At 36.9% G+C, this 22,224-nt stretch overlaps 1 protein-coding gene across 6 annotated transcripts in view; it reads left to right on the forward strand.

The window, feature by feature from the left end:
• The window catches only part of GRIA2 (glutamate ionotropic receptor AMPA type subunit 2), a 160,148-nt gene that overhangs the window by 122,686 nt on the left and 15,238 nt on the right, over positions 1-22,224 (forward strand). For all 6 annotated transcript variants that reach the window (XM_027116816.1, XM_027116814.1, XM_027116813.1 and 3 more), the window contains exon 12: positions 2,346-2,544. In XM_027116816.1, the coding sequence (XP_026972617.1) occupies positions 2,346-2,544 (199 nt within the window). The remainder of the gene's footprint in view (positions 1-2,345; positions 2,545-22,224) is intronic.

The following is a 22,224-nucleotide window of genomic DNA, read 5'->3' on the forward strand; positions in this document are numbered from 1 at the left end:
AGTACCTAAAAAATCTTAATAATAATGTATGAAATCCACAGATCACTTTAGAGATGCTCTTTGTATATTTTAAACGATATTTATCAACTTTTTCCAAGTAAAATATGGTATGGAACTCTATTATTTATATGAGTAGAACACATTTAAATTTTAATATAGAATGGTTTATTGAACTGAATTGGTCATTGCCTGAAATTAAGTTTAGAATACGTTAACTGTAGTTTTGTGGAGACTAGGACCAAAGAATTATGAGAGCAAAACGTTGTAAAGTTGACTCTTATTCTCCGGTTTTCTTCTTCTTTTTTTCCCCCCCCAATATCCTTAAAGGATTAAAATGATTAAAAATTTTCATTCTTAAAATAATTATTTAATAGAAATTTAAAAGAAATGGCAGAATATGTGCATTTATTTGCTCCATTAGTGCAGATACTGAGAGACGAACGTTTTATTTTTAATTAGAAAAACATTTTTGTCTGTCACCATGAAACATAATATTGAATTTGCTCCTCTGCATAAAATTTCTCAGGAACTCCAGAATCATAATTGATCCTTTGAAAACACTTACAAGTAAATAATAAATTGCTCAAGAATTTTCTGTTTTGAATAATGCACAAGTCAAATAAATTTTGGGGGTTATCTCACACACTGTAAATAAACTGGCATATTTAATTAAATTTACAGCTAGAACAGAATGACTTATAAAAATGATTCTCAAATATATTACAAATAAACCTGAAATGTATAGTATCAAAAGCAATTACCATGCAATCATTTTGTTTTAAGGGCTGTGAGTAGGCAGATACTGAATCTACCCTCTTCAGTACAGGTTACATGTCATACAATTATACCTTCCATTGTGATGGAATAAATAGTGAACATTTTGAGAGTGGCTGTGTCTACATAGGGTTTTTCCAAAATCAAAATGTATTTAATATCCTTTTCAGAATATAAGTGAGACTTGTTTAACTTTTTTCCATTCTATCATATTTGTTTCATTCTTTGCAACTCTTAGAGACTGGTAAAGGCTCTTAATTATATTATTATTATTTTTTCGTTGCTTGTGTGCTCTCTCTCTTTTTCTCTTTTATTTTAGCTGCAGATGTTTTTATCTAAAAAATCTTTACTTTTAGCTTCACCCCTTTTCTTGACTGCTTGAGTAGTTTATTCTACAAATACGATCTAATAATTTGATGTAGTGTCTATGTTTCATCAAAAATATTTCTTTATATTTAGTTTAGTTTAGGAGGTTTAGTTTAGGTCATAAATTGGCACATTTTCATGATTTAAATTTTTAGAAGTGTTACCTCTTCACTGTAGAAGGTTTAATTTTTAGGCATAACAGAGTTATTAACAAAAAAGAAAAAGTTATTATACTGGTGTGTTAATACTACTCAAATACCATTATATGTAGAACCTCACCAAATCTTACCAAATAATACCCTATGTATCTCTTTCTGTATCTACATGTCTACATTTATCTACCTAGGGTTTATCTACCAGTAAATTACTGGGAATCAATTAAGCTTTTGAAAAGTATTTTAAGAATTTATGGTCACAGAAATATTGTTATTATATTTCAACTAGGAATTTATATCTTGGCAAACTTTTACATGTCTAATTTGTTCTCCTTGAGTTTTCTTTTTTTTTTTTTAAGCAGGAGGCACAAAGGAACAGGGTCATAGCTGTCCATGCCCTGAAGCATCAGAGTTTTATTCATTAAGAATAATATTTTGTGTCATACTTTGTTTGTAGTATCACTATTTTCCATTTTAATCTTGTACTGTATCTAAAACCTATGTTTCTGCACACAAAAAAATACCTAATGAAATTTTGGACCTTTTTTGAGGGTTTTGAACTTCATTGGCTGGATTAAAAGGAGGGTTTCTTCAGTGTTCAAAGCCACATCTGTGGTACATACTCTTTTATTTTTGATATTTGATTTTGCTTGTCAACATTGTTCTGAGTTTTGCTGTTGATCTTAGATTCTATTGTTCGATTGCTTATGTCATGAGTGGATGGAGTAGTATGAGCATTGGATAGATTATTTGCACATTTCTTGAAATCGATTGTTACGATATTTCATACCATAAACTCTTTGGCCATGATAACTATGAAAGAATCTCAGGAATCTGAAGTTCTGCCTCTGGCTGTCTCATCAAATCTAGTAAATCTGTACTCCTTGCCCAGAAGGTTTAATCATTTCAAGTGTCATCAACTCGCAGGTATATTGAAAAGTATAAAGCGAAATATTTCCCTGTAAATCGATATTTGCATAATACTGCTAACTTGTTTTCTTACGAGGTCATTCATTTCGCTTTACAAATCCATTTCGTACTTGTTATCAGATCCCTGTCCGGGCGCATTGTTGGAGGAGTTTGGTGGTTCTTTACCCTGATCATAATCTCCTCCTACACGGCTAACTTAGCTGCCTTCCTGACCGTGGAGAGGATGGTATCTCCCATTGAAAGTGCGGAGGATCTCTCTAAGCAGACAGAAATTGCTTATGGAACGTTAGACTCTGGCTCCACTAAGGAATTTTTCAGGGTAAGAGATTCTGCTTCCTAACTTCCGATTTTGTTCTTGTAATTAAACTCTGTGCCCCCTTGCCCCTCCTTCCGTGGTCTACACAAAAGTGCAGTGTGCAAGTAACTTCCTTCCCTGTCTCTAATTCTATTTCTGTTTTTTTTTAATTTTTATTTTATATTGGACTATAGCTGATGTACAGTGTTGTGTTACTTTCAGGTGTACAGCAAAGTGATTCAGTTATACATATACATATAATTTATTCTTTTGCAAATTCTTTTCCCATTTAGCTTATTACAGAATATTGAGTAGAGTTCCCTGTGCTATACAGTAGGTCTTTGTTGGTTGTCTATCTCATATATAGTAGAGAGTAGAGTGTATGTTAATCCCAACCTCCTAATTTATCCCACCTGCCCTTTCCCCTTTGGTAACCATAAGTTTGTTTTCTATGTCTGTTTTTAACCTTGACTCTACCCCGCTCCCTTCCCTACCGCTTATCCTTTTGTTTGATTCCTGACTCCTTTGGAGAAAAACACTTTGTTGCAAAGAAATCTAGTTTTAAAAAAAAATTGATTGTCTTTTTGGAACAAAATTGAAGCAAAGTATAGTTAAATTTAGGTGATTATTTTTAAAAGAAAAGGATGTTGTATTTCGTTTTACGTTAAAGCATGACTTCCATCTATCTTACATAATTTACAGTTGAAAACTCACTTTCCAATCCGTTATGTTAATTCTAAGTCAGGAAACAGATTGTGTTCATATGTGGAAATTCCAAACTTTCTGTTAAACCCTCCAAGAAAAGGCTAGCAAAGGCCTTCAACTTCTCGACTTTTAAAATGGGAATCATAATTACAACGTGTCTATTAAATGTATTTTAGTTTTAAAAGATCTGTGGCCTTATTATGGTCTCTGTTTATGGGCACCAGTCCAGAGGCTGATGTTGGTATAACTTTCTTTCATTATACTATTATCTCTCTATAAGAACTCATTCTATTAAAACACTTAAATATAGCAGATAAACTTTGGTATTGACATTAAGCCAAACACGGAGCGTATGATGATCTCTGATAGTCCATCTTTGGGTGTGCCTAACTTTGAGTGAGATCCAGGCCGGTTTACTTCTGCATTAGGATTTAGGACTTTCAACTTCCAGTTGAAGTAGTAGACTGTAATTTGAAGACTGTCTCCTTCTGCATTGCCACTGGTCTCTTTTCCAAATAACATCAGTTGTGCTCCAGATATCACGGGAGAAAAAGTGGTGTTGTCAGACGGCTGCCAACAGAAAATAACTTGGCTGTACGTGGGGTGGGCAGGACCTTGACTCTTCCACTAGGTACCGCGACGTAAGCTGAGAGCGTGGTCCATCTGTCAGCGGGTACTTTGATTTTGATGCTGCGTATGAATGTTGTAATGCAGATTTGTTACTAATGACAATTTACTGCTACTTCTGAAAATAGTTGCAATACTCTTAATATAACACAGTGCTCTAGCCTGATCATAACAGTGGACCTATTAAAATAGATTAGAATATCGCATGATTCTCAATTAGAAGTGTAGTTTGAAACATTTTTAAATTGTTTGTGTCCCGATAGGTCTTGCTTCTATTTTACTGGTAATTTTATTGGTATTCCGCGCTCTTGAAGTAAATGAGCCCTGAGAATGAGGCAGAGACTTGTTAGATCATATGGTTTACTTAGTGCTCCTTATATTGACGGAAATAACCTTAATTGTTTCCAGACACTGTCTGTTGAGAGTTACTCTCGTTAGCTTGTTTGGACAACGAGAGGGCCAACTGTGCTCAGCAACTGCACTTTCAGGATCTCAGAGCTTTTCAGTGTACCTGAACTCGATCATAGAAACACGCGCCTTAATCAGCGGGATGCCAAGATTTCATGATTAGAATATGCAAATTCCCCAGGAGAGAGGGTGAGAAGGCTGTGTGACTCTGGGCAAAGGATGCCGCTACTCTTGTGTTTCAGCTCAGTAACACCATGGAGACCATGGTCCCCATGTGCAGCGCACACACACACTCACACACACACACATGCACGCGTGCACACACGCTGACATATCTGTGGGGTGCCATGCGCCTATATAGGATTGTGGTGCTTTCCTTCCCTAGCATAATAGAGAAGTGATGTGAGTATTTAGGCAACCTGATAACCTTTATGAGTACAGTTTCCCAAAGCAGTTTCTTATGCGTCATCTCTGACTCTCACAGTATTTCTGTCTGATAGTTGGGGCGATCACTTTTGTTTGCATGTTGTGCGTTATTAAATTTAAGCTCGGATACATGTGAGGACTTGACCAAATTCTAGTAGATAACAAGCGTGCTGAGGCCTTTTACTCCTAAAGAGTGCTTTCCGTACACTGTGTTTCCTTCCTTCCTCCGGATTTACTTTGCTGCTCTCCTGCTGTGTTTCGGTCACCTCCGTGTTGGCGTATGTCACGTTAGAGGATTATAATGGTGGAAATCCAGACGGGGCCTCACAGTTCCTCTCAATATACCTTCAAAAGGAATTGTTGATGCATGACCTTGGCTAGGTCTCAGTGCTATAGCATAGCAGTCAGCTACTCCTTATCTAGAGAAGGAAGGTGTGGGCTCAAAAGTACTTAAAAGCCACACTGTTCATTCTGTTTGTACCAGTGAAGGGAGGCTAATGGAAGAGCACACATCGCCAAAGTGAATAGGAGCATGCCTGTTAATCCCACCATTAAAACATGGCATGGCTGTGATTTGGGAAAGTATGTACAAAAGGTATGTTTCTTTAAAAGTTGGATTAAGTAAAAAGGTGCTGCTAAATTGAGTAATTTTGAATAGTTTTTCTAACTGTATTAATGTTGGATAATTGGGTACCACGGTGACAATAGTGAAGGCAATCTTAATTGTGCTTCTGACTCTCAGAGATGTTTTCAGAGATACTCTGGCTTGCAGCAGTAGCCATCGCATCTCATACCTTTCCCCACAGGGTTTATTGCTTTAGTATATGGAAATTGAGTAACAAATTCCTTTTTGTAAAAAAAAGAATTTCTCTTATAGAGTGTTATTCTAAACGTATTGGATGAGATTAAGCTGATTCATAGACATTATAAAGGCAAAATATAATTGATTTTCATTTTTCCCCTTAAAACCTAGGTTATATTCTACAATCTGTCTATTAGCAGTAGTCTGGTTGAATTTCTAAGCTTACGGTGGAAAGAGGCACAAAGGAAATGCTCCTTGCTTCTGTTGCTAAAATTAACATTCACCACACACTTGGGTCGTCCTCTCTCTCAACTGTCCTCTAACCTCAGGGGCGTTTGGGGCTCCTGGAAGGTGGGTGCAGGACAGGGTGAGTGATGGCAGATGGACCATCGTGGTGCCTGATCCTCCAGGAGTGGGGATGCAGAGGGAGTGGGCTGGCCCCAGACTGAGGACAGGTACTGTGCCTTTTGTTCTCTGGCCGTCTCTTATATTTAATACTTACTCTAATGCCCGAGACAGCTCGTTACACGTGGAAGACACAACTTGTACCAGTTGCTAATACTTAACGTTCTAACAGTTATCTTATGTTTCCTAATATGGCTTCATTTGGCGTCACTGATAGTTTTTTGTTTCTTATGCTGTTTATGAAGAGGGGTTTTATCGTTTATATTATTATAAACTCTCTACTCTCACAGTGTCTATCAGAAAGTCAACTTTCTGATTTTATCACAGCAGGAGCTTTGGATTTAGCCATTGGAGAAACTGATTGGAGAAGGTGGTCACTGTCTGAATTTTAAAGATGTATAACTAACTAAAAGATGGAAAAATAACTGGTTTAAGACCATTTAGCGATTAAAGGGCCAGTTTTAAAACAATTCGGAGTTCTGAGAGCCTAGTCTTTTGTCCCAGTATTAACTAATGATACATTAATGATAATTAACTAAAGAGACATCTTTGAAGGGATGAAAGCATCTTATATCAAATTATAAGAAGAATATTTCATCTCATTTATAGGAATCTGTTTTGTCATCGTTAGGATGATAATTACTCAATTTAAATCTAAAGATTTTTTAAATCAGATTTCAGGTACATAATTTAATAATTATGGGTTATATTAATTTTTTTTTTTTTTTTTTAGCGATACGCGGGCCTCTCACTGTTGTGGCCTCTCCCGTTGCGGAGCACAGGCTCCGGACGCGCAGGCCCAGCGGCCATGGCTCACGGGCCCAGCCGCTCCGCGGCATGTGGGATCCTCCCGGACCGGGGCACGAACCCGCGTCCCCTGCATCGGCAGGCGGACTCTCAACCACTGCGCCACCAGGGAAGCCCTATATTAATATTTTTTTAGGGAAGTCAGCGTGTGTGCATTAGTTTCAGAATTCCAATTTCAGCTGTAAATTTTCTAATTTAAAAATCTATATGTTCTTTAAGTGATACTCGGTAAAACAAATATGAATGGAATATTTACTTTGTTGTGCTAGAGAGAGGAAATAGGGGACAATCTTGTAACCAACAAGAGGTGTGAGGAAATAGACCCCGCATCTTCCTCTTCCAGAGTTTTCTGCTCTCGGAACCCGTGTACATCCTCATATAGAGTGAAAGGTAAAGTCTGACTCACTTTGGAGCTGCTGTTCTTGCCTAATTATAGCGCCACTGTAACACACCTATAATTAAGAAAGAATTAGGCTATCAATTATACACCACTAATTTTAGACTTTCACATTTTGATAATTTCTTCTCTCTATAAAAGAGGACAGATCTTGAATTAGATGAGCAGAAGATGATTTTGTAAGAACTATGTGCATTATTTTCCTACAGAAACTTAGATGTGGGGAATAGAAAATGGCTTTATAAATAAACCTACCATTGGCCTGTCAATCCATGAAACAGAAGTATTAACTTGCGAAAAGGAAGTACTTCATGCCTATCCTAAATCCCCACACTGCAATCTGTTTATCTTACCCTGTGTGTCTCTGAGTAAGTGGTCTCCTTTAATTATGCTGGCGTTGGAAGGAAGAGATTCTAAAATATGGTCAATATAAAGGTATTCCCCTTCTCATTAAGTGAAGTTAATTATGCCGTTCTCAGAAGATTGATTTAGTCAGATAAGAATCCATATTGTTGTTATCCAGCATTGTAGACTTTTCACAGAGTTTCCAGAGAGTATAAATGATAGATAAATACATAGTATTAATGCAGGTGTTCCTTACCTGACTGAAAAGACTGGTTTGAAATTTTCCTTTACCATATAATAACCACAAATACAAGAGAATTACAACAATTTATCCTTTGAAAGGCAGCAACCTTTTTTTTTCAATTCCTTCTCTAGCATAAGATACACTTATTTACGTTACTATATAAAATATTGATTGCAATATGTTTGTAAATAAAAATGTTTTAGCCATTATAGCAGCTTCTGTATAGAGCTGCATTAAGTGCTATTTCATTATAGTTACATTTTGTTCCACTTATTGCTTGTGTTTAGCGATAATGCAAGCATGATTTCCTTACTGGTATTTTATAGAACAGATTTCACTAATCTGTGGTGGTTCTCCATACTTATTTATTTCTGGTATAGCTAAAGATCTTTCTGCCATAGTTTCCTATATATCACCTATTTCTGTGTGGGTAGAAATATGTATATATACCTAGCTTTGTATATATAAATGTACAAATACATACACATATTTCTTAACTTTATATACATGAATACATATACATACATATATTATATCTTTCAAATATTATGGAGATGAAGTGGGTATAGTTGACTATATGTATGTTACTAATATCAAAATAGACCCTTTACAGATCTTTCCGTCATGCTTAACTCTTTAAATAGTTTCTAAAGCACTCAGTACTAAATCAATGCTGAATGTGAATAAATTAGGAACAAACAGCACTACGTGGATATGTTCTAAGTCACTCTGGTGTGGTTAGTCATATTATTACAGATTTTTCTTCCTTAGTTTTTTGGGGAGCTTGATTAGTCATGAAAGTCTGCACAGCTGACAATTCTACATGTCCAAGACTTCTCTAGATAATCCAGGACAAGTTCAAATCATTTGCTCCCTGCTTGGCAGTTTTCTTTCTCTGGCATTTTAAATGTTCTCACCATTCCACACAGCATCTGAGGACAGTCTTGATTTTTTTTTTTTAGTGATCATATTCTTAATGCAGTATGACGTATAAAGTGCACAGATCTTAAGTGACAGCTCAATGAATTTTTACATATATGTGCACCCATATAACCATCACTTAGATCAAGATGAGGCTCGCAGTCCATACTCAAACGTAGCCACTCTTCTGACTTCTGTCACAAAAGTATTCTACTTTTGTCTGTTCTTGACCTTCCTGTAAATGGAATTATACACTCCTTAGTCTTCGTGTCTGGTTTTATTTGATCATCATAATGTCTGTGAAATTCACTTATGTTGTTGCATGTAACAATAACAATAGTTTGCTCTTTTTTATTACTCTGTAGTATTCCATCATATAAATATATTATAATTGATCCATTCTACCATTGGTGGACATTTGGGCTGTGTATAATTTTTGGCTTTTATGTCTAAAGCTGCCATGAACATTCCTGTACACATCTTTCAGTGCACACATGCACTCATTTCTCTTGGGTTTATACATAAGAATAAAACTACTAAATTATAGGATGGATGCATATTTAGCTGTGGAAGATATTGCCAAATAGTTTTCAATAGTGCTTGTAACAATTTAAACTCCCAGCAACAATGTATGAGAGTTCCAGTTGCTCTACCTCCTCAGAAGTACTAGGTACCATGAGCCTTATTAGTTTTAGCCATTCTGGCAAGTGTGTATTTCATCCCTTATGGTGAGTGTGTATTTTCCTGTGGTTTTAATATGCATCTATCTGAGAAGTAATGATATATGGAATACCTTTTTATATCTTTATTAACCATTTGGAAATTTTCACTTGTTAAGTGCCTGTTCAAGTCACTTGTTAATATTTATTGGGTTGTCTGTCTTTTTCCTATTGATTTGCTGGGCTTCTTTAAAGTTTAATGAAATGAGTTTTTGGTCTGATGTATTATTATACACACCTTCTCTTTGGTTTGCTTTTCCACTTTCCAAATGGTGACCTCTGAAGACCAGAAAGCACTAATTTTTATGAAGTCCAATATACCAATCTTTTCTTTTATGGTTAAGGATTTTTGTGTCCTGTTTAATAAATCTTCGCCCCAATATTATGAAGATGTTCTTCTACTAAAAGCTTGTTTTACCATTCACATTAGGCATACAATCCGTCTAGCACTGATATTTGATATGGTGTGAGACATAGCCAAAGTTCATTTATTTCTTTGTTAACAACTTTATTGGAGTTTAATTGCTTTACAGTGGTGTGTCAGTTTCTGCTGCATAACAAAGTGAATCAGCTATACGTATACATACATCCCCATATCCCCTCCCTCTTGCATCTCCCTCCCACCCTCCCTACCCCATCCTTCTAGGTGGTCACAAAGCCCCGAGCTGATCTCCCTGTGCTATGCGGCTGCTTCCCACTAGCTATCTATTTTACATTTAGTAGTGTATATATGTCCATATCACTCTCTCACTTCATCCCAGCTTGCCCCTCCCCCTCCCCGTGTCCCCAAGTCCATTCTCTACGTCTGTGTCTTTATTCCTGTCCCGCCCCTAGGTCCGTGAGAAACATTTTCTTTTTAGATTCCATATATATGTGTCAGCATACAAGTATTTGTTTTTTCTCTTTCTGACTTACTTCACTCTGTATGACAGACTCTAGGTCAATCCACCTCTCTACAAATAACTCAATTTCATTTCTTTTTATCGCTGAGTAATACTCCATCGTATATATGTGCCACATCTTTATCCATTCATCTGTCGATGGACACTTAGGTTGCTTCCATGTCCTGGCTGTTGTAAATAGGGCTGCAATGAACATTGTGGTACATGACTCTTTTTGATTTATGGTTTTCTCAGGGTATGAGCCCAGTAGAGGGATTGCTGGGTCATATGGTAGTTCTGTTTTTAGTTTTTTAAGGAACCTCCATACTGTTCTCCATAGTGGCTGTATCAATTTACATTCGCACCAACAGTGCAAGAGGGTTCCCTTTTCTCCACACCCTCTCCAGCATTTATTGTTTGTTGATTTTTTGATGATGGCCATTCTGACCAGTGTGAGGTGATAGGTACCTCATTGTAGTTTTGATTTGCATTTCTCTAATGATTAGTGATGTTGAGCGTCTTTTCATGTGCCTCTTGCCCATCTGTATGACTTCCTTGGTGAAATGTCTACTTAGGTCTTCCCCCCACTTTTTAACTGGATTGTTTGTTTTTTTGATATTGAGCTCCATGAACTGTTTGTATATTTTGGAGATTAGCCTTTTGTCTGTTGTTTCACTGGCAAATATTTTCTCCCATTGTGACTGTTGTCTTTTCGTCTTGTTTATGGTTTCCTTTGCTGTGCAAAAAAGCTTTTAAGTTTCATTAGGTCCCATTTGTTAATTTTTGTTTTTATTTTTATTGAAGTATATGCAATTAATATGCAGAAATCTGTTATTTTTCTCTTCACTAATAACAAACTATCAGAGAAATTAAGAAAAAAATTTACAATTGTACCAGTAATAATAAAATACCTGGGAATAAATTTAACCACGGAGGTGAGGGTTGTCTTTTTGTCTTGTTTATGGTTTCCTTTGCTCTGCAAAAGCTTTTAAGTTTAATTAAGTCCCATTTGTTTATTTTCGTTTTTATTTCCGTTACTCTAGGAGATGGGTCAAAAAAGATCTTGCTGTGGTTTATGTCAAAGAGTGTTCTTCCTATGTTTTCCTCTAAGAGTTTTATAGTGTCTGGTCTTACATTTAATTCTTTAATACATTTGGAGTTTATTTTTGTGTATGGTGTTAGGGAGTGTTCTAATTTCATTCTTTTACATGCAGCTGTCCAGTTTTCCCAGCACCACTTATTGAAGAGGCTGTCTTTTCTCCATTGTATATTCTTGCCTCCTTTTTCAAAAATAAGGTGACCATATGTTTGTGGGTTTATCTCTGGGCTTTCTATCCTGTACCACTGATCTATATTTCTGTTTTTGTGCCAGTATCATACTGTCTTGATTACTGTAGCTTTGTGGTGTAGTTTGAAGTCATGGAGCCTGATTCTTCCAACTCCATTTTTCTTTCTCAAGATTGCTTTGGCTATTCAGGGTCTTTTGTATTTCCATAGAAATTGTAAAATGTTTTGTTCTAATTCTGTGAAGAATGTCATTGGTAATTTGATAGGGATTGCCTTGAATCTGTAGATTGCTTTGGGTAGTATAGTCATTTTCACAATGTTGATTCTTCCAATCCAAGAACATGGTATATCTCTTTATCTGTTTGTATCATCTTTAATTTCTTTCATCAGTTTCATAGTTTTCTGCATATGGGTCTTTTGTCTTCTTAGGTAGGCTTATTCCTAGGTATTTCATTCTTTTTGTTGCAATGGTAAATGGGAGTGTTTCCTTAATTTCTCTTTCAGATTTTTCATCGTTAGTGTATCAGAATGCATGAGATTTCTGTGTATTACTTTTGTATTCTGCAACTTTACCAAATTCATTGATTAGCTCTAGTAGTTTTCTGGTAGCATCTTTAGGATTCTCTATGTATAGTATCATGTCATCTGTAAATGACATGTAAATGTGTTGTTCATCATTGTTTGTTTGCTCTTTAGTTCTTCTAGGTCCTTGTTAAACGTTTCTTGTATTTTCTCCATTCAATTTCCAAGATTTTGGATCACCTTTACTATCATGATTCTGAATGCTTTTTCAGGTGGACTGCCTGTTTCCTCTTCATTTGTTAGGTCTGGTGGGTTTTTACCTTGCTCCTTCATGTGCTGTGTGTTTCTCTGTCTTCTCATTTTGCTTAACTTACTGTGTTTGGGGTCTCCTTTTTGCAGGCTGCATGTTCGTAGTTCCCGTTGTTTTTGGTGTCTTCCCCCAGTGGGTGGGATTGGTTCAGTGGTTTGTGTAAAATTCCTGGTGGAGGGACTGGTGCCTGTGCTCTGGTGGGTGGGGCTGTATCTTGTCCTTCTTGTGGGCAGGGCTCCAGCCAGTGGTGTGTTTTGGTGTGTGTGTGAACTTAGTATGATGTTAGGCAACCTCTCTGCTAATGGGTGGGGTTGTGTTCCTATCTTGCTTGGTGTTTGGCATGGGGCCTCGAGCCCTGGAACTTGCTGGCCTTTGGGTGGAGCTGGGTCATAGTGTTGAGGCAAAGATCTCTGGGAGAGTTCTCGCTGATTGATATTATGTGGGGCTGGGAGGTTTCTAGTGGTCCAGTGTCCTGGACTCGGCCCTCCCACCTCAGATATTCAGGCCCAACACCTGGCTGGAGCACTAAGACCCTGCCAGTCACATGGCTCATAATAAAAGGGAGAAAGAAAAAAAAAACAAACAAAAAACAAAGACAGAACCCTAAGACAAATGGTAAAAGCAAACCTAAACAGACAAAATCCTAGAAAGGAGCATACACATACAAAAAGGGAAAAAGGAAGGAAAAAAAAAAAGATATAGAGCAACCAAACCAATAAAGAAATCCACAATGATAATAAGTACTAAAGACTAATCTAAGATAAACATAAAACCAGAAAGAAATTCAACACAGAAAGCAAACCCCAAGTCTACAGTTGCTCCCAAAGTCCACCTCCTCAATTTGGGATGATTCGTTGTCTATTCGTGTATTCCACAGATGCAGGTACATCACGTTGATTGTGGAGATTTAATCTGCTGCTCCTGAGGCTGCTGGGAGAGATTTCCCTTTCTCTTCTTTGTTCACACAGCTCCCTCCCAGAGATGCAGGTCCCGTCCCTATTCTTTTGTCTCTGTTTTTCCTTTTTCTTTTGCCCTACCCAGGTACGTGGGGAGTTTCTTGCCTTTTGGGAAGTCTGAGGTCTTCTGCCAGCGTTCAGTAGGTGTTCTGTAGGAGTTGTTCCACTTGTAGGTTTATTTTCGATGTATTTGTGAGGAGGGAGCTTATCTCAATGTCTTTACTCTTCTGCCATCTTGAAGGTCCCCCCAGTATTGAATTCTTAAAGACTTAAGGCTACTTAACTCTTTAAGCTAAGCTTAAGCTGCCTGGGGTATGTCTGTGTTCTATCATTTCAGCTGAAAATGGCTGGTTTAACAGTTAAAGAAACGTCTAAATTTTATAAGACTTGGCCATTTCCTTTAAAATCAGTTTAAAGACCTTGCATTTCATTAAGTGGTTTCCACATTCAGAGATAAAAGTATGAGAGACCATACTGAATGGTCCTTTGTGGGATCAAAGTGCTGTGGAAGGAAAAAGAAAAGGGTATGTCTGCTTGCTGAGTTATGATTATTGTGGAACGTGGTAGCTTCTCTGAGAATAACTATGTCATTTTGGTCCTTGTCCTCTTTCCATGGCCGTTCTCAGCAAATATCTGTGTCCATCTGGTCATTTCATTTAGAGATCACCGTGTGACTCAAAGGAGAGATGAGAACTCACGTTATCCACTGGAAGGATAATCTGACTCTTACCAAATTACAGGAGGCTTTCTGTCATCGTCCATATTAAAGAGAAAATGCTCCCGTGCTCCTTTCACATTACCATCAGGTCACGAGCATAATTATTCCAGCCAAAAAGGTTCAAACAATAGATGAAATTTGAGATTAGTCTCTCATCGCAAAACTCTTCTAAAATTTCTGTTTAGATGTGTAGGAGAAGATGAATATCGGTATAAACCTCTGCAAGTACTTTAGATGACTTAGTGTGCAATTCACTTTATTCTTGTGTTTAAGTAAAAGAATCATCATGCCTGTCTTTATTGGATATTTTGCACTAGTTGCCATGGTAACAGATGCAGTCAAAGAGTACTGTAGAGAATAGAAATAGAATTTTGTGATCATTTAAATATACTGGAATCAAAATCTGAACTAAATATAAATATTGTTGATAAAATTTTGAGAATTCCTTAATTAGACTTTCGATATTTGAAGGAAAACTTGATATAATTCACACTTCACGTTTCCATCATATAATTTTGCTCTATATCATATTGAGGGATGATCAAAAACAAGGTGCTAGTGAAGGTGGCTACTTATGTTCACAGGGAAATGAGATTTTAGAAAAAAAAAAAAAAGGCAGTTGGGGAAATCAAGCAATGTCAGATATGGTCAGGGTCCCCAAAAGTGATATTTAAGATTGCATCTGAGGAAACAAAGGGCCAAGGGGGTGATGTCAGAAGGTAGTGGGCAAACCCAGACCCTCTTTGCCCCCAGAGACCCTGACTCAGCAGCAATACATTGACTGATTCTCTTTGTGAGAAACCAGTTAAGAGGCTCCTGCAAACCAAGTGAGTGTGAAACCAGCCATGTCAAACCTTGTGGGAAAATTCACGGCCTCGCTGGCTGTAGTTACCTGGCGCGGCATACCACCATCGGGAGGAAACACCCAGCTCTTGGCTTTTCTCTCTAGGGAGAGAAAGAGAAGACTTGACTGTATTTTCAGGTTCTGAATTTTCAAAGGAACTGGGTTCTGTCTTGCCTGAAATGGCACCAGGTTGGGGGCTGCTGAGAATAAAGGTGAAGGTTTGGCCCAGCACGCACTCACCATAGACCCTCCCTTCCAGCTCAGTGTGGGAAAACTGGGGGGAAACCCCCAACTCCCAGCTTCCCTTTGGGAAGGAAGGAGCAAGTTGGAGTGTAGTTCCATTACTTTGGCTTTTCGAGGGGCTGGTTTCTGACTTGCCTGCTTCAGAGCACTGTTGGGACCTGGCATATGCTAGATGTCTGGGGGCTGCTGAGAATGGGAGGGAGCTAATTGTTTGTTGCTGCTTCAGAGACCTGTGGTCCACCAGAAAGAAGCCAGTACAGCTGGGTGGCCACTCCCTTGTGGGGGGTAGGACAAAAGTGGCATGTGCACGCAATGTTCTGGCCTTTTGTGGGGTACCTTGGGGACTGCCTCTGTCTTGCCTGACTTGGGCCCAGCATACTTTATAAGCCTGGGGTCCACTGAGAATAAAAAAGAGCTCGGAGGCTTATTCTAGCTGTAGAGAACCTGCAATACTACAGACAGACACCGAAGGAGCAAGAGATTATGAGCTTTGGAAAAAAGATACTGGCAAATCCTTCTAATTGGGAGTTCACACACACAACTCCAAAGAAAACACATCCACAGAAAATGTCTGAGAGGCCTGTAGAATATGAAACCCGGCTGATTGGTGAAGGTCTATCCCTATACAAAGTGGGTCCATAAAGACTGGGAGAGGGGCTGTTTTTTAAAATGCACAGATCCCAGCATAAACTTACAAAACACTGAAAAACAACCACAGAAAAATGTGTCGAAGGAAAAAAAATTAATCTCCATAAACCCACCTAAAAAATGGAGATACATGGATTACCTGACAAAGAATTCAAAATAACTGTTACAAAATGCTCAAAGAGCTCAGGAAAATGATGCATGAACAAACTGAGAATATTAATGAAGAGGTAAAAAATATAAAGAAAAGAACCAAACAAATTTTGGAGGAGAAGACTACAATGACAGAGTTAAAAATTCACTAAAGGGATTTAACATCAGACTTGATCAAGCAGAAGAAAGAATCAGAAAACTCAAGACAAGTCATTTGAAAATATCCCGAGGATCAATAAAAAACAAAGAATGGGGCTTCCCTGGTGGCGCAGTGGTTGAGGGTCCGCCTGCCGATGCAGGGGACACGGGTTCGTGCCCCGGTCCGGGAGGATCCCACATGCCGCGGAGTGGCTGGGCCCGTGAGCCATGGCCGCTGGGCCTGCATGTCTGGAGCCTGTGCTCCGCAACGGGAGAGGCCACACCAGTGAGAGGCCCGCGGTAAAAAAAAAAACCCACAAAAACAAAGAATGAAAAATGTGAAGAAAGCCTAAGGGGCTTATGGAATACTGTCAAGGGGATCAATAAACACATTGTGGGAGTTTCAGAAGGAGAAGAGAGAGAGAAAGGGTCAGAAAGCTTATTTAAAGAAACAATGGTCAAAATTGTTTCTAAATGTAGGGCTGGGCTGGGGGTGGACGTCCAGACTCATGGACTCAAATAGGAGGGACTCAAAATAAGTTCACAGCGAAGAACATTACAATCAAATTGAGATATCAAAGGCAAGGAATTTTGAGAACAGCAAGAGAAGTGTGCCTTGTCACATACACACGAGCACCCATAAGGCTCCTAGTAGGTTTGTCAGCAGAAACCTTGTAGGTCAGAGGGAGTGAGAGGATGTATTCAAACAGCTGAAAGAAAAAAAAAATACTGTCAACCAAGAATGATAGTCTTCTTCAAAAATTAAGGAGAAATAAGACGTTCCCAGATAAACTAAATCTGAGAGAAATTATCAATACTATACCTGCCTTGCAGGAACTATTAAAGGAGGTCCTTCTTGTTAAAGTGAAAGGGTGCTAGACAGAAACCAAAAGCGTATGTAAGTACAAAGCTCACTGGTAAAGGTATGTATGTAGATAGACAATGCTAAAATGCCATAACAGTGACGTGTACGTCTCTTTTAATTCTGGTATAGAGGTTAAAATATAAAAGTATAAAAATAACTATACACAGATGTTAATGGATACACAATATAAAAAATAATTTGTGGCATCTGTAACATACCGTGTGAGGGGGGAAGTAAAAGAGTAGAGAATAATTAAGAAGAAAATAGAAAAGATTCAAATAAAATTAGAAGTAAAAGGGAAGACATTATAACTAATGCCTCAGAAATTTAAAAATAAATGAGACTACTGTGAAAGAGTATATGCCGAAAAACTGGATAACCTAGAAGAAATGGATAAATTTCTAGAAACATACAATCTACTAAGTTTGTATCATGAAGAAATAGAAAATCTGAATAGACCTATACTAGTGAGGAAAGTGAATCAGTAATCAAAAAACTCGCAATAAAGAAAAGCAAGTGACCAGACAGCTTCACTGGAGAATTTTACCAAACATTTAAAGAAGAATTAATGACAATTGTCAAATTCCTCCAAAAACTAGAAGAGGAGGGAACACTTCCAAACTCATTTTACAAGGCCAGAAATGCCAGACAAAGACACTACAAGAAAAGAAAACTACAGGCAAATATCCCAGATAAATATAGATGCAAAAATCCTCAGCAAAATAATAGCGAACCAAATTCAACAGAAAGTTAAATGGATCATACACCATGACCAAGTGGTATTAATCTTTGAGATGCGAAGAAGTTTCAGCCTATGGAAATCAATCGGTGTGATATTATCACAATAATAGAATAAAGAATAAAAATCACATCATCATCTCAGTAGATGCAGAAAAAGCATTTGAAGTAATTGAACACACTTTCGTGATATAAGCATTCAATAAACTAGGAATAGAAAGAAATTACCTCAACATAATGAAGTCCATATATGAACCCCATGGCTGACATCATACTCAGTGTTGAAACTGAAACATTTTCTTCTAAATTAGTAGCAAGACAAGGATGCCTACTCTTATCACCTCTATTCAACATAGTACTGAAAGTTCTAGCCAGAGGAATTAGGCAAGAAAAAGAAATAAAAGGCACCCAAATTGGAAAATAAGTAAAATTATCTCTGTTCACAGATGACTTGATCTTATATATAGAAAACTCAAAGAATTCCACAAAAAACTTTTAGAAATTTAGTAAATTTGCAGGATACAAAATCAATATACAAATACCAGTTGCATTTCTATTCACTAACAATGAACAATCTGAAAAGAAAATTTTAAAAAAGTCCCATTTACAACAGCATCAAAAAGAATAAAATATAATACTTAAGAATAAACTTATTCAAGGAGGTAAAAGACTTGTATGCTGAAAACTCCAAAAGATGGCTGAAAGAAATTTAAGAAGACACAATAAATGGAAAGACATCCCTTGTTCATGGATTAAAAGACTTAATATTGTAAAATGTCCATACTACACAAAGTGATCTAAAGATTCAGTGCAATCCCTATCAAAATCAAATCATTTTTTTTTGCAGAAATAGAAAAACATTCCTAAAAGTCATATGGAAATGCAAAGAATCAGAAATAGCTAAACCAGTCTTGACAAACAAGAACACAGCTGGAAGCCTTACACTCTCTGACTTCAAAACATTTTAGAAAGGTATAGTAATCAAAACATTATGGCACTGGCATAAAGACACATTTATAGGCCAGTGGAACAGAAGAGAGATCCCAGAAATAAACCCATGAATATACGTTTAAGTGAACTTTGACAAAGGCATCAAGACTCCACAGTGGGGAAACGGTAGCGTTGAGATAACTGGGAGGATCCCACATGCCGCGGACCAACTAGGCCCGTGAGCCACAACTACTGAGCCTGCGCGTCTGGAGCCTGTGCTCCGCAGCGGGAGAGGCCGCGATAGTGAGAGGTCCGCGCACCGCGATGAAGAATGGCCCCCGCTCGCCGCAACTAGAGAAAGCCCACGCACAGAAACGAACACCCAACACAGCCATAAGTAAATAAATAAATAAATAAATACTTTAAAAAAAAAATTGCAAACCCTTTTAGATTAGAATGGTGGGCCAACAGAACCCAAATTTGCCCGTAATTGCCTACATCTTTTAATTGCCTTTGAAAGCCCACACTTAAAACGCTCTGTTCTTCTTGTTGAGGTTAAGGAAGTTCAATCGACGTGTTTTAGGAGCAAATCCCACATTGAATAAAAAGTTATTTCTGATCCTTGGTAATCTCAGACGGCCTCGGCATTCTCGTCTTTAACTGTAGGGCTTGGGTTATAAACTACCTCTCAAACTCTGTTTGCCTTTGAAAGAGTAGGACATTTGTGTAGAATTAACCCTTCAAGCCATTCTTCAGTGTGCATTGTGAAGGCTGACTTACGACTTTTCTTAACATCCAATTCCACTTTGTTGCAGTTTTCATTGTGACAGTTTTTAGCAAGATCTTTGGAACTAAAACTTCCCTCCTAAGTATTTTCATATACTAGTCCTAATTCTGACTTTAGTAATTGCTTTCATTTTCATAATACAGATGTATCAGATATATGAAAATAACTATCATCTCTTCCTTAAATTTTCCCATCACCCAGCCTAAGAATTCTGAATTGTGTTTTCAAACCCTTCATTCTATATCTTTACCTTTTAAATGTAGGTTTCTCAGTGTTATTCTTTTTTTTTTTGTTCCCACCATGTGGCTTGTAGGATCTTGGTTCCCCGACCAGGGATTAAACCTGGGCCCTCAGCAGTGAGAATGTTGAGTCCTAACCACTGGACAGCCAGGGAATTCCCACTATTATTCTTAAAGTGTGGTGTCTAGACGTGGTATGTGACTTTTTCTAACTAGAAAGGATTTTGGCCAGACTGACAATTCAGATTTCAGACCAATTTCAACCTGAACACTTGTGTTCTTTGGCAACATAGTGTTTACATTTTATTTTTTTAAAAGGAGGGAAAAAAACAAAGAATGCCTTTAGCTAGAGAATGACTCTCCAGTTACTACAGACACACCATTCTATACCTACCCCCTTCCTGTCTGTTTCACTCACATTTCCTTCTTAGCCTTCAGGGTATTTGAAGTTACAGCTCTGTTACCTAGACTTGATTCTATTTAAAACCCTCAAGTCTATTAGCTTTTGTGGTAACTGTAGCATACTAATAGCTTGCCCTAAAAGTGCTGCTTACCGAAAACCTGGGTGATTTTAGGGTGAATTTTGGTTAGCCTCATTTCTTTCATTCTGTGTGTATGCGGTTGATTGAAACCACGTGCCAGATATTCTCTTCATCCTTGTTAAATTTCACCTTGGATTTTGGCTTATTTGCCCAAGCCCATAAAATTGAAATATTGATTCTGTTATCTATTATATAAATATCTGAAACTTTGAAGCGTTTGTCATTTATGTATTCATCCAAATTGACTAAAACGCTGAACACAGTAGGGCTATGTATGGAATCAGTGCTATAACAAAAGTTTCCCTTCAGCACAGTATTTGCATGTTAATTAATAACCAATACTCTTTGGGTGCGACTGATATTTTAATTATAAACCCATCTAATTCTGATAACCGTAACTCTCCATTTAATCCAGAAGGATAATATGAGCTATTTTGTCAAACATTGATGATACTCAAGATATCTGTTCACTATAGACCTTAAATGGGTTAATTGAGTAACCCTATTAAAAATAAAAGACGTGACCATAGGGGACCACTTGCCCTTCCCCCTGCTTTATCAATTCACATTATATGCCTGTGTGCACATACGGGTAATGAATAAGATTTATTAGTAGAACACTTTAGTACTGACATTTACCATTTGTAAGGGAATGAAAATGTATGGAAATACCAATTACATTTTAAAATTTAAAGACATCATTTTCCAAGCAGAAAATAATCAGAAGGATATGATTCTATTAATAATATATGCATTCACCTGACTCTATTTTTCACATGTGAAAGTAATTTCAAAATGCCAACGAGAACACTGAGGCATAACTTAGCTTTGCTTTGGGTTGATTAAAATGCTGCCACAAATCCAATTTAGTTAAGCCTCAGTTTACTTTTTAATAAATTATACAGAAATATATAACTGAATTTCTCTAAATTTTATAATATTGTCAAGTGATTTGTTTCTTCTTAATAAAACATTGCTTATCTGAATACTACTCTTCAGTATTTTTCTGATTTAGTGCATATACACATGTACTGAAGATTTGAGTATCCAGACTGTAGTCTTGGTTCTTCTGGGGCTGACAAACTATGCTAATTTGGACAAGTTATTTAATCTGAGTCTTTGCTTCTAAAATAAAGGGCTTGGAATGCAGTAAGTGATTTTTAAGGTCCATTCCAGTGCTAATCCTTTGAAAATTTTAAGCTGTTAAAAATCCTTTTAGTTAGATGCTTTCATAAATACTTGTTCAGTTTTTAAGAAACTGAGAAATTGCTAGAAATATAGTTTAATGTGAATCTTGTTAATATTATTGGAGAATTAGTTTTATTTAAAATGACATATTACCCATATAGAAAAATCCTCACGAAATCAAACAAATCAAACTACACTTCTGTAAAGTATTTTATTAAATGCAATCATTTATAAATAGGTAATTATTGCATTTTAATAAGAAAGAGAAAAACATCCTGTGAGACTTCATATAAAATGTTCATAATTACTTCAGACATCTGATTTTAATGATTCTAAAAATATTTCCCACTGACTTGACTCGTGACTTCAAGGAATTGACAATTTCTGAATATAAATTTTTCTTTTATTTTAAATCCAAGAAGTTATAGTGTTAAACATCAAATTTTACTAAAACTAAGCGAGCAAAGGGATGTCTAAGAAAATATTCATATTGACTTTATTCAAATGTTTCCTATTTTTTTTTACTTGAAGCAGATGGTGTGGTTTTTGATTGTATTAAAAAATCAATATATGAGCAAAAACTCATGTTTTTCAGCTAAAGGATGAGTAAGAAGTGTTAAGTTGATAGAATTAAATTCTCTAAAAATATTTATTTGTATGACACAACTTGTTAATTTTCCCTTCCCCCTTAATTTGCAGGGACCATTTCTATAGCTGCAGTTTTTTGTTTTTGGGGTTTTTTTTCCATCAGGGAAAGTAATGCGCTTCTTTTTAAATTTAAAGAAAAACCTAAAAAACAGTCTTACTTTTATGACATAAACTTTCATTAGCAAAACTGATTTAAAAAGATTCAGGATAGGTCTAGGGATTTTATCATACATGACAATTATACTTAATAAGCTGAACACTTTC

This window comes from Aethalodelphis obliquidens, unplaced genomic scaffold (genome assembly GCF_003676395.1).
Source record: "Aethalodelphis obliquidens isolate GAN/ISIS:26980383/991018 unplaced genomic scaffold, ASM367639v1 scaffold17, whole genome shotgun sequence".
Taxonomy (NCBI): Eukaryota; Metazoa; Chordata; class Mammalia; order Artiodactyla; family Delphinidae; genus Aethalodelphis; species Aethalodelphis obliquidens.